This window comes from Lacerta agilis, chromosome 3, assembly GCF_009819535.1.
Source record: "Lacerta agilis isolate rLacAgi1 chromosome 3, rLacAgi1.pri, whole genome shotgun sequence".
NCBI lineage: Eukaryota > Metazoa > Chordata > Lepidosauria > Squamata > Lacertidae > Lacerta > Lacerta agilis.
Window position 1 is genome coordinate 53,295,883 of NC_046314.1, and position 13,838 is coordinate 53,309,720.

The 13,838-nt window shown below is 40.0% G+C and overlaps 1 protein-coding gene across 1 annotated transcript; it reads right to left on the reverse strand.

The window, feature by feature from the left end:
* Positions 1–2,333: 2,333 nt before the first annotated feature.
* LOC117044572 (triadin-like) lies at positions 2,334–13,294 on the reverse strand. Its single transcript, XM_033145389.1, has 7 exons — positions 13,286–13,294; positions 12,933–13,131; positions 12,736–12,780; positions 10,186–10,230; positions 8,256–8,282; positions 3,253–3,291; positions 2,334–2,734 (listed from the first exon to the last, which is right to left on the reverse strand). The coding sequence occupies exons 1-7, from the start codon at positions 13,292–13,294 to the stop codon at positions 2,589–2,591; spliced, it is 510 nt and encodes a 169-aa protein (XP_033001280.1). The 3' UTR covers positions 2,334–2,588.
* Between the last annotated feature and the right edge of the window lie 544 nt (positions 13,295–13,838).

Here is a 13,838-nt window from a genome sequence, read left to right on the forward strand (position 1 = left end):
AGCAACAAATATACCCATCTTTAAAAGTTAAGTTTCTCTGGATAAAACATGCAATTCAAGTAATGGCATATCAAGGTTTCAGATTAATTGGCTTTATGAAGCAACATTCAACTCATCTGCAAAGCAAAGCAATTAATACTTCTGAGATCAAGGGCCAATGTCTGATTCATACCATTTTGACATTGTGATTAAAGCTAGCTATTTACTTCCTCTAAGCCCTACTGGTATTGGGAGGAAAAAAGAAGGAAATCGGTTCTCAAATGCGCTATGGTACTTTCTACAGTTAAATAACACTGAGAAGGTGAAATCTTTCTTCAGAAAGCCCAAATTAAAAAGCTAAAAAAAGTTTAAACTGAAACTCGCAATAATGAGCAACAAATGAAATCCTCGGGAAAACTTGTGTTAAATCTTTGGCTTAAAGAAAGCTAAACTGGCAGGTCTTTGGAAAGCCAATTCATCTATACTACATAATAGACAAAGCATAAGAAAAAGAAATGACAGAAGCTTAAGGTTTCTGTGTGTCATAAGGTTGGAGGTAGATGCCATCCATCTACAAGAGGCCTGATCCTGCAGTCGGGATCTGAAACCTCTGCACTCATTGTTTAGCATAGTTCATTCCTGATCTAGGTGTTCTGGTGACAAATTAATCTGACACCAGCTCCGCAATTTCACATCTTGATCAGGCACTGTTAAAAGTCTTGATGTTTCTTATGAGGTATAAAGTATGAATTATTTCAACAAGCGTGACATGATATCAAAAGGGTCAATCACTTCTGTATCTACAGATACAGTTGGATTGAGAGATATCAAAAGTGCCTTTTGTAGATACACTGAAAAGGCACTGGAGTTGTTGTTTTCCAAAACAACTTTGTTTTTTAAAGTTGTTATCCTTACTCATTTTACTTATCCATGGAAAAGTCTATAGCAAAGGAAGCAGTCCTGCAAGTCTGTACTTCCGAAGAGCTATTCTTCTCACTAGGACAATTTACCATGTAGTTCAATTACTTAGGTCTCTTTTGATTTAGGCTTCTATCTTATACCCAGTGTCCTGGAAGTAAGCCCCGCTGAACTCAGTGGGATTTACTTTTGAGAAGCCATCCGTAGGATTGCATTACTAGGTACCAGTCCAACACACAGTGGACTTCTTCCCTTCCACTAGTGGCAGTTATTGGACTGTTATGAATTCCAGTCACTTCTAGATTGACCTAGAGGTGAAAAAAAAGAGATGTCCAAACATTGTCGCGAACTGGTCAAGTCTCTTAAGGCACAGTTAACCTGAAGAATTGTACCTTCCTATAAAAATAAATGCCAGTTCTATGGTAATGTTATCTTCCTCCTGGAAACATAGTCAATACACAACAAAGCTTACATGTGTTAAGTAGATTTGTATCCTACAAACATTCATGAGGTTTGACATTGTAACTACAGGTGTAAAACAACACAGACAAAACACGACTATATGGAACAACTTGTTTGCAAGGACACATTATTATTTAGAGACTTACTGTGACTGACAATTGGAATAATGATATTCCGACATCCTCATCTAGACCAATATTGTGCATTTCATTTTGATGCTAAGAAATCAGTCTTGAAACATAAAATGAAGATAGATTGGGAGTTAGATGCTCATTTCAAGTATCCAAACTAAAAGTAATTAAGAGTGTAGAAATGCAGCAAAACTAAGCATAATCTTAGTTTATCTAATTGGGGCAGTACTGCACAAAATAAGACATATATAGCTGAGTACATAATTTGCTTCAATAATAGTAGCATAGTTTCCCATTGTATCTCTCCGGCGCCAAATAGTTAACTGGTTTTTCCCATTTATACATTGTATGCTAATACTGAATATGATTTGGAATAGTTTGGGGATAATGCATATGAAAATTTTTTAAACACCAAGTCCATGTCTAAAAACCCCCAAACCCTTTATTCTTCATTTAGTTCACCTCTGCTAGCCTGGCATATTCTCCATTTTTAAAAAGAAAACTGAGTTTATCTTTACACATACTTAGAAACAAATATATGGCAGGTTTTCACTGCATGCCTCCAAAGAGATCATCAGATCGCTATACAGTGTATGCTTTAAGGAGAAAAGAAAAGCTCTTGAAACAGAGTTTTGATTCAGCAAATAACTTTGGCATTGATCCATTTAAATGAACACTAGCATAGGTTGAGAATACTGTCACAAATTATTCTTCCTGTGCCTAAGTATTTTTGAGTGGGACATGTTGTAAATTGATACTTGGAAAATGCTTTTTGTTCCAACAAGACTTGAAAAACACACGACGGAAACATCTGTAAGAACATCTCCCCCCCCCCCCCACAAAACTTTACTTTTTGTCAAGTACTATTTCAGCACCATGCTTCCCTTCAGGAAAGGAGTACTTGGAGATTCTCTAAAATGCTGTTACATCTCCCCTCTTTTTGCCTCTGCTCCTCTGGAGATGAGCAGACAACCTTTCCAAGTGCATGTGACCTATTGGATCACATTTCTATGATCACAGGTGCCAATGGATTTCATGTGGCCCTCTGTAGAGGGCACAAAGTGCAAAATTGTCATAATGTCGCAGGTTGCGTGACGCTTATTGTTTTGGTGCCTTGGTCTTTGGCCCAGAAGTCTTTGGCTGTCCAGCCTTCCCTTTGTAGTCTTGAGCTGGAGTAACAGGGGGTTGGGATTTATGCCCATTGTATCCATTTACAAAGACACACTGATAGTAGCGGACAGCAGCTGGGAAGGGGAAAAAAGAAAAAAGAATTGTCACTAACACTTGGTTTTGGTCACTATTGCATTAAAGTGGCATTAATCTGAGGAAACACCAAGTTTGCCAAAGTGTAGGTTGACATTCCCACTTTACTTCTATACTGACTGTTGTTTGACTCTAACTCCCATCATTCCTGACCATTCACCATGCAGGCTGGGGTTTAACAACATCTGGAGGGTCACAGTTTCCCCACACCTGATATATATTATACTCAGATAGCTCCCATATAAATCTATAATATTGTCAGGATTGACTTTCTTCAACATAGTTAGAGCTGGTGCCATCACACTCAGGTGAATGCTAACTGCTCCCCCCTGCAATCTCATCTCCCCCATGTTTGTTTACCTCAACACAACAAATTCAATATTATGACCTAGAAATGACATGATCTTTCAAATCAAACTGCAATTGAACCCCATGCACCATTCTTATTTTATTAATAGAAATAAGATACAGTAAGAAAACATTCCAGTTACAAACTCACATTTTTCTTTCTTTGTTGCACTTAGATCACCGTGTCCCTCTATAAAAAATGAAGTAAATACAAGGTTCTTTAATACAAAGAAACTTAAAGCAATCTTTGTGTTTCTAGGTCAATGATGGAAAAGGGGGGAAATATAAAATCAGCACTGTTTGGGAGGTAGAATTAAGATATTGCAGTAGAAATATAGTAAGTTCTTGACCATTTGCATTGATTACTAGTTTGCTTCCAGGTATGGCTCAAAGTGCTGACCGTACAGGCACTGCAGCTAACCCTCTCCTGAGTCTTATAGTCAGTTCCCAGTTCTAGATCTAGATGACAGGATTGGGCTGATAAGTGTCTGAAAATATCAGGCCTCTAGAAGGAAGACAGTATATGACCGGCACAACCCCAAAACTATGTCTTTACGAGGAACTCTTCTCTTCCTTATCAAAAATATATATGCAAATATATATTTTTGCATAATGATTATTTGGACTTTCCATCATCTTCTGAAGCAACAAAGCTAAATGGAGTGTCCCTGGTGCCTACAGCTAAAAGTGTAAGCCCTTACCTGTATGTGTGTGTGTGTATCCTACTCAGTTACCACGTATTATACATGTCCTTTCTCATCTGCTCTTGTTTATCATAGAATGGAAGAATTGGAAGGGACCCTGAGGATCATCTAGTCCAACCCCCTACAATGCAGGAAAATGCAGCTGGCCCATACAGGGATTGAACCTGCAAGCTTGGTATTATCAGCACCATGCTCTAACCAACTGAGCTATCCAGGCCCTGTGTATCAACACAACCAGTCAAGTTTTCCAAGAAAGCTTTCTTCTTTTCTTAAATCCTTGTGCCATGCATATGTTTCTTGCATGATGCATTTTGAACTTGGGCACATACATCCAAGAAAAGATTCTCCATACAACAGAGAACCTTTATGTGAGTGAGCCTGTGGTGAGGCTAGCCTTTGCAGCCCCACCATGCCCCTTGTGTTATTTCAGTGTTTGTGGAGGGTCACATGAACCTCCCCAAAGACACATATGCACAGGGACATGCATTCTCACTGGGCTAATTATTGAAGACACACCGATGAATAATTGCTACTTTTCCCTACACACAAAAGGAAGCCAGGAGTCTGTACTTGAGCATAAAACATACCATAAGAAGCTGCCCTGTGCCTTCACTAAACCAATTAAATCCCTGCTCTGTTATGAAAACTCCATAAACAATTGGTGCTGGTCTTCTTCAAAGTTGTTTAAAGACTGTAAAAAAATAAAATCAAGCCATGAATCTTGACTTGAATATAAAAACTGTTATTTTGGCTAATTAGAGGCATCTCTGGGTAATTCCTTCATGAGCAAAATATGTAATGAGTTATGTGTGTCAGAAGCAGGTCACCCAGCAGACATTTATAATTAAAGCAAAGTAGTTTTGCAGAAATGGCAATGCAGACAGGTTTTTCTCAAGAGACAATGTGAGAAAACAAAATAATTATTCATTTGTATTGACAAGTTAATTGAAGACAGGATCAACATTAAAGATGGAAAATTCAACATAGTGCTAAGGCAAATGTTTCATCAGCACAAGGATTTCTTATTGCAAAATGGCAAATGTCCTCCCTTTCCTCCTCCCCCCCCGCACCCCTGAATACTGACCCTTTATTTGGGTTAAGTTATTTTCTAATGTAATCAAACAATTTCAGTGAATCTATAGCGATGACAGGGCAGAAAACCTCCCTGGGCCTTTGCCTAGGCTACAAATTACTCAGCCTGGGCATTGGGAGTGTGTTCACCAGCTATTATCCCTTCTTTGAACTCTTCAAATGGTGTATGAAGGAGACCACTGCAGCAGAAATAATTTGACCAGGAACAAGGGGGTTTCACCAAAATAAACTGAGCTGTCCAAGAAGTGGGAGCCCTTGAGAAAGAAGAGGAACAGAAACTCTGTCTCCATCATTGGCAAGCAAGCAAGCAAGCAAGCAAATAAACAGACAGACAGACAGACAGACAGACAGACAGACAAACAAACAAACCCTGAAGTCAGGACTGGTAGTCAAGAAGCAGATCATGGAGGATGAAGATATGACAAGCAAAGGTGACAATATGGGCAAAATACAGGTGAGGGGTCAAAAGGTGCTAAGACCTAACAACTCTCAGCACTCTTGACAAACTACAACTCCCAGGATTTTTTTAAGGGAAGCCACAACTGTGTAAACTGGTATCACGAGTTGAGTGGGGATTTGAACCTGGGTCTAGTTCTACGTGCTAACCAATATACGGTACCTAAAACATATGCTGCTCCTTTGACCATATCACAGGATTATAAGGTGTCCTTGACTATTTCTTTACACATTTTGTTTAATAAATTAATGTTTTATCCTTATTTCTGAAAAAATCTGACTCATAAATTAAGGGTATCTTGGGGTGCAGCTACACCTATTGATTTTGTCTTCATTTGGCAACCATGACAAGTTAATTATGGGGATGGCAGGTCTCAATGAAATATGGTTTTATTTGCTAATCATAACATTTGTTTTGTATTCTCTTTATATCAGGTCAGTTTTTGTTGCAACATCTAATTCACTGTGCAATATTATCCCTTGAGAATGTACTTATGTGGTAACAGCTATGAACCCCCCCCCCCTTTGCGCAGCTTTTCTTTTTCATTTGTTATTTTATTCTGTTCTTTATTTCTTACCAGATTTCTTTTCTTTTTTTTAAGGATGATGGAGGTCCAAAACATCTGGAGGGGAGCCAATTGGGAAGGCTGGTTTAGATGCTACATTTATTTATTTATTTCCATTTAGATCCACACATACTTCTGCAACCACCCTAGTCTTTATTGTTCACTGGCACTACAGCAGGGGAAAAAGCCCTCGACCTCTAGGCCACTGTTGGCATATTTCAAGATCCTGGGGTAGATGATGAGCAAGTTCTGCCTTAAAGGTAAAGGTAAAGTGACCCCTGACCATTAGGTCCAGTCGCAGATTACTCTGGGGTTGCGGTGCTCATCTCGCTTTATTGGCCGAGGGAGCCGGCGTACAGCTTCCAGGTCATGTGGCCAGCATGACTAAGCCGCTTCTGGCGAACCAGAGCAGCGCACAGAAATGCCGTTTACCTTCCCGCTGGAGCGGTACCTATTTATCCACGTGCTTTCAAACTACTAGGTTGGCAGGAGCAGGGACTGAGCAACGGGAGCTCACTCCGTTGCGGGGATTCGAACTGCCGACCTTCTGATCGGCAAGCCCTAGGCTATGTGGTTTAACCCACAGCGCCACCTGTGTCCCTGACCAGTTCTACCTTACATATAACAAAAATGAAAGGTCAAAAAGGTTCCAAGACAATTCACCCACCTTTAAAAAAAATGGCACTCCCTAGAAATACTAAATGCAACCTATTATGTAGTGGGTTGGGGAAAGCCACCCATTTTTGAGGAAACCCCATTATCCTCTTTTCTGTCTGGTATGTGTACTAAAAGAAACCCTGGAAATACCACACGCATGTCTAATAGAAACTGATGGCTTGTAATTGAAGCACAGTATCGTATGACTTTATGCTGGGAGGTATTTTGCCTAGCTTGGGTTCATGGATGGATGCCTAATGCTGCAGAAGTCTCCCCTCTCCCCTGCCAACAACTGAGGTTAACCAGAGTTTGGTTATATAAGACTCTCTATGTGTTCTTCTGATGAGAGGCAAACAGCATTAGGCACTTTTGTGGGGGTTATGATGGAGGGAGGGTTTTTTGGGAGGGGGGAGGTGAGCCTGTTCTTTACATGAGGAACACACACACACACACACACACACAGAGAGAGAGAGAGAGAGAGAGAGAGAGAGCGCAAGAGGCAGGCACCCCCCTCCCCTGCTTCACTAATTGTAAAGGGGCTGCCGCCATATTTGTAATCAAGGTGGCCAGTTGGCAATATTTAAAGGGTTTTCACAATGTGGAAGATGTACCTTTTTTAGATGATCAGGAAACAATTACCATTCTAGCCTACAATATAATTTTGCTGGAGTCCAAAAAGAAACAAGACTGGCACACCCTCCACACAAAGCTATCCTCAGATAATTGCACAGGACCTTAATCTAATTCCCCTATTTGGAATTGGAAATATTGTTCCTCGTTGTGCAGTGTTTACATACACCCAGTTTTTAAAGAGTGTTATTGACCTTCATTTTACTCTGCCATAGGTTGGGTATTGAATAGATCACCTATGTTTGGGGTAGATAAGAACATAATAAAAACAAAACCAGGTCTAATTATTATCTATGTACACCTTTACATATCATAACTGCATTCTAATCAGATTTTGACAGATCATTTTGCTCTAACCCTTTACAGCATGTGTTCTTAATGAATTGCTCTTGTAAATAATTGGCTAAGCCAATTGCCCATTCTTATGTCAACTTTTCCTCCTGTGTGGGAATCTACAGAGGTTTAAGAATAGTCTTCATTGCACAGATGTTTTCATCTTTCTCTTCTGTGTTTTCTCTTAATATTTGCTTAGTCATGCTGGCCACATGATCCAGAAAAGCTGTCTGCAGACAAATGTTGGCTTCCTTGGCCTTAAAGCAGAGATGAGTGCCACACCCCATAGTTGAATCTGACTGCAGTTAACTGTCCAGGGGTCTGTACCTTTATCTTATTGGAAGGCCTGATTGACTGTCTGGTGTGGTCCACATAGAAACCACAGTGTCTAGAATTTCCCATTATTTCTCATGTGGAAGTGGCAACAAAACAAAACCCTTCGCTTTTCTGAAAATTGACTTCTTGTTCAAATCCCATAACAGAATAGCAGCATCAGGATTAGTACATTTATATTTTAGGGTTAAAAATGTATTACATTTCCCAATAGGCCTACGAAGTTTTCAAGGGCAAATGACTCATTCTTTCTCAGTCCCTGACAGAATAAATAACAATATTTTTGATAACCCAAGTTGTGTTTTGTACAATACTGACATGTACTATATGTCACCTGAGAATCAAAGAAGTTTGCAGTGTTGTTAACCCTAAGCAGAACTTACTTGCTCTTGCAGCTTTTGAAATCTTGTCTGCAAAGGAAAGAAAGTTGTATGTCAGAGAGACGGAGAGAACTTGAAAGACAATTGAACAACATAACAGCCACCCTCTTTGCTTATTAATACAGGTTTTGATGAAGTTAACTCAGATGAATATATGAAGTTGTCAGGCAGTGATGATGACAATATGCCCTTGAACAACTTCTTTGATAATGTGATTGGAGAATGCTGCTTTGCCCAGGCAAACATCTAAGAAATCCTGCTGTTATCTACCACGGTGGGTGCAAAGGGTAAATGTGTTTGAAAAAATGATAAGCTCCGGCAAGAGACACAGCTTCATTTGTCTTCCTACTTGCTACCTAATTCATGCATCTTTCCCTGGGGTTCGACTTTACTTATTAGAATAAAGAGCAAATTTAAAGCTCCAGTTTATGCTACCTGCACTCAAACTGCAACTGATTCGAAACACTGATTTAAGAAAATACCTTTAATATGATCTAAACATGCATTAGGCAAGTAAAATGGCACATAGGCTGTTATTTAGGGCAAACAGTTGTCTTCTGCCACTGAAAAATGAAGAGAGCCATTGTTGTGAGTGGTGGGATCCTGTGCATGTACTGTACTTGGGAGTGATTATGGGGCTGGCAGATTTGCAGTCCAAACTCAAAGTAGGTGAAGGTAACAGGACTCCTGACCATTAGGTCCAGTCGTGTCCGACTCTGGGGTTGCAGCGCTCATCTCGCATTACTGGCCAAGGGAGCCGGCGTACAGCTTCCGGGTCATGTGGCCAGCATGACTAAGCTGCTTCTAGTGAACCAGAGCAGCGCACGGAAATGCCGTTTACCTTCCTGACAGAGTGGTACCTATTTATCTACTTGCACTTTGACGTGCTTTTGAACTGCTAGATGGGCAGGAGCTGGGACCGAGCAACGGGAGCTTACCATGTCGCGGGGGTTCAAACCGCCGAACTTCTGATCAGCAAGCCCTAGGCTCTGTGGTTTAATCCACAGCGCCACCCGCGTCCCAAACTCAAAGTATACATTCATAAACATGCACTTCATTTTTTATTACAGTGGAGTCCAACCTGCTCTAGTTGTAGCTCCCAGGTCAGCCAAACAACTAGTGACTACATCTCTTCAAAACCAGTCTTTGTTTTATGAACCACATGAACATTTCATTTCTCACAGAATGCTATGGGAGAATCCTGGATGTGTGTTTGAATTGCACCAACTAGAAATCTATCCCATTTAACTAATAAATGTGCAGTTAGGTGGATTTGTAGTGTAAACAGCACCACTGAGGACTTCCTTCCTTTTCTCATGTGTTTCTGTAGGGTGGACAAAAGGGGAAGGAGGACACACTTTCTGTATTAATCTGTTTTGGTCACTAAACTCCAGAAGGGATGTAAGAAATCTGTTTATCTCCAACTACTTCAGTTGACATGTGTGGTCAGTAATTTCAAGTGAATAAAGCCGATTAGCAACAATTATAATCCAGTAGGATCATGTGCAGGAACATAGACCACCAGTATAGTCAAGTAAAATGGGAAATCTTATCTGAGCAAAAAAATCTGGTAAAGTAGGGCAGTGGTAGAGTTATTCTCGCCAACTGACATGACAGTACAGGTGACCAGCTTGCCAAAGTAATAAACACTGAAAACAAACATGGGAAATCATCATGTATGATCCTTGGCTCAAACTGAGAGAAAGTTGTTTGTAAGTTCCATTGAATTCAAAAGTAACATTCAATTATGGCATATTATGCCCATTAATAGACAAATCACATTCATTTTAATTGGATTTAAGAAGGCATGTTTTCTCTGGGTTGGCTAATGTTTATATGTTCACCCCTACTAATATTCAGCTTGAGCTGTACACAGGTAGCCATCAGAGGACTGGGTGACTTTGGAAACTTAGAGCAAAAAACTGTTGATTACCCGTTGTCACATTGTGATGGTAGTGGGTTTCCTTTACTTCTGGGACTGTTAAGGAAAACAGAAAGATCCAATTCATTTACATTCCCAAGGTCAATTTAGACATTAAAGTTCCTCATTAAACCTACTATGTTTTATATATGTTGTATGATGCCCAGAGTGCCTGGGGAAACCCAGCCAGATGGGCGGGTTATAACAACAACAACAACAACAACAACAACAACAAAACATCATCATCATCATCATCATCATCATCATCAGTTGCATATTACCCCATTAAGTCACATGCATTAAGTCACATGCATAAGGAAAGGGACATGCTTTTGGCAATTTGCTGCAGGATAAGAGGTTCTAATCGGATACTTCAGAAGAAACTACCGTATCTAAGCAGCATGATCCTATATAGATTCCGGGCCCCAGAGAGATCAGACTGGCTTGACCAGAGCCAGGGCATTTTCAGCTGTGGCCCGGGCCTGGTGGAACGCTCTCTCACAAGAGACTGGGGCCCTGCGGGATTTTACATCTTTCTGCAGGGCCTGCAAGATGGAGCTGTTCCGCCAGGCCTACTCATTTTCTCTTTGTATAGGAACAAGCACGAAGGAGGTTCCCAGCCCGCTCACAGGTGCTTATAATATCAGTGGAAACAGTTGTTAACCGCCTTCAATTTTAACCTGAAGATTGCCACTTGTCAAGTTTTAATTTTAATTTGTTTGAATTAATTGTGGGATGTATCTTAATTTATTGATCCCTTTTTAATGCATTGTCTTACTTGTATGATGGTAACGGCTCTGAGCCCAGCTTTGGGGCAGGATATAAATAAAATTTATTATTATTATTATCATTATTCTTATTCTTATTCTTATTATTTGTACCAATGTCTCTAAACTAGCGCTGAGGCCAGGTTTCACGTTAATCTTCATGCCAAAATCTGTATTTTAACTAGATCAAATCTTTTGCCAAACATGCCTGCAAATTACACAGAATCTGAATATGTTTGCTCACCCCCCACCCCGTCAATGCAGAGAAATAGGACTGTTGAGAGGGAGCTTTGTAATGCTACTGTTTACTTAAGAGGAGTAGAAATCTTAGAGATTGTTAAAGCTTCAGGGAGATCAAGGGATACAGCTCAGGGAAGCTCCTGAGCCTTGGGAACTGTGAAGCCTCTGAGCTACTCTAGAAGTAGTAAGTTTCATAACTGCTACTATTAATACCTGACACTGTGCCATCTTGTGAACATCCACACTTAACAAAGGCGGCCACCTGCAATTCTTCTACAATCTGGGCATGTGCAATCATGGTTACAATGTGCCAAATTATGGGGAAGAAAAAGCACATCCTGGCCTTTTGGACCTATCGTTCTTGGGTCAGAGAATCATTTAGAGATTATTACTTAAGAGCGGAAAACCTTTCAACTGGCTGCTGAGAACTGAAAATGAAGAACATTATTTCTCACCTTTTAAAAAGAAATAAATTAAGGGATGCATCCAACGTTATATTTCCCTAGCTGTCATTTGAAAATACTTACAAGGAATCCACCATGAAATATCACACACCCATTTCTGTTCTAGTAAAAAAAAATATATGGGGAGTGCATTTGACAAAGCTCCCAGGAGCACATCCAAAGTTGCTTCCTCACTAGAATCTTGTAGCATTTCTGAGGTATTGCACTCAGTAATTAGCGGGAAGCAGAATTTAAATGGAGCTTTTACAGAAGCTTTTATACAGCATTATAACCATAGCTGTCAACCCTCCCTGCTATTCCCCACTGCTATAAGGGAATTTCCCGCAAAAAATGGAAAGGTTGACAGCTATGATTATAACCTATTTCCCCCCATGGTTAAGAAGTTTCTATAATGTATGCTCAAAGAATGTCCTGTTGACAGGGCCTACCCACTTAGTGAAAAAGAGCCACACTATTGTGTCTCATTCAGGATAGCTTACGTTTTGAAACATCACAACAAAGTGTGCCAAAAGCCGGGGTGGTCTGAATTCAGTGTGTGGAGATGGCACCGATTCATTTCTCGAAGCATTCAGTTGATATGTAAGTTTTATTTTTGTGTCTTTTTGTGTGTGGCTGCCACAGGTTGGCCCAGCACACATTTCCACTATATGTATCAGATGTACAGAGAGATATTATTTTCTTCAACACTTCTCATCACTTCTGGGCTGCCATATGACCGATACTCATGCTGTACACTTCTTTCTACACAGAGCTGTTCTCCAAGCAGGAAAAATAAATAACTGTGTCAAATGTTCCTGATATATCCTGATGATGGTGGGCAGGTGGCATATAATAATGTGATGTGCAGGCCAGATAATTCTTTTGAGTATACAGGCATAGAAACATGTGCGTTTAACCATCTCTGTTGGTTGAGTTCTGCAGGAGTTTGATTTAATTGCTTTGTAGGAAAGCTAAGCACACCCTTATTATTTTAGCTGAATATAATACTCTAGAATTTTGCTGTTCTTCCTGTCACTGTAAAGAAAATCCCATGAAATATAAAACCCCTGATTTATGGCTTACAAGGTTTTATATGTAGCTCCTTGTATTACCTGTGACCTTTTTTTCTTTAAAATGTGCCTTCTCCACTTTTTTTCCTGTGTAGATCAAGAAGTGAGAAATAAAGTACAATATAAGAAGCTGAAAATCAACATATGCAATGCACATTGTTGATTGTTTTTTTTTTTGGATGGGGGGGGACTTAGAACATCTGCAATACAATGACCTTTTAAAGAAATTGAGCCCTTACCTTCTTTTTCCTTCAAAGGTGTCTCTTTTTTCTTGTCTGGGGAGATTTCCAAGGCATAATGATTAAACCTTAGTAGCCTTGAATATTTGCACACTTTAGTTTTAAAAACACCTGGAGGACATGTCTGCTGTGTCACTCCATCAGCAGTAGCAAGAGCGAATGTGACCAGCAGTGGCCTAGTTATTATATTTGCACCATTCTATATTGCTCTATGGACTTCCATTGAGCCATATTTCAAAACCTTCTGGAATACACATATGCTCTTTTTCAGGGTTCCAAGAACAGAATCAATCATTTGTGTCTTCACACAAGGAGACAGATTGAAGTTAACAAAGGTGCAGTGCTGGAGGCACTTTCGCCATTCCCTGCTGAGAACAGCAGCAACTATCTGGCAGTCTGCCTTGGTTCATCCCCTCCACCCCACCAACCTGATCTGGTTCAGTGTCTTCTACAGCACAAACTACGGTATCTACTAAGCTGCAAGCTGGGCTGCCACCAATCAGACCAACCTAGATCAAACTCCTAAGGAACTGGCGTGCTCAATCCTATGCAGAAGCAAATCCCACTGATTTCAATAGGACTTGCTCCCAATAAGTCACGAGTTACAGTTGCAGCAACTGTGAATGAATAAAACAACTGACAGTTTCGGCCAAATACTTTGATAAGGCAAAACTAATCAGTTTTTATGGAGCTCAGTGGATATGGCAGTTATTATTACCTGTTTAGGGAAGTTTTTAACCTGTGGTATTTTAATGTATTTTAATATCTGTTGGAGGCCACACAGAGTGCCTGGGGGGACCCTGCCAGATGGGCGGGGTACAAATAATAAATTATTATTACTATTATATTATTATTATTATTATTATTATTATTATTATTATTATGAGCTAAAGATCTGGAATGCAA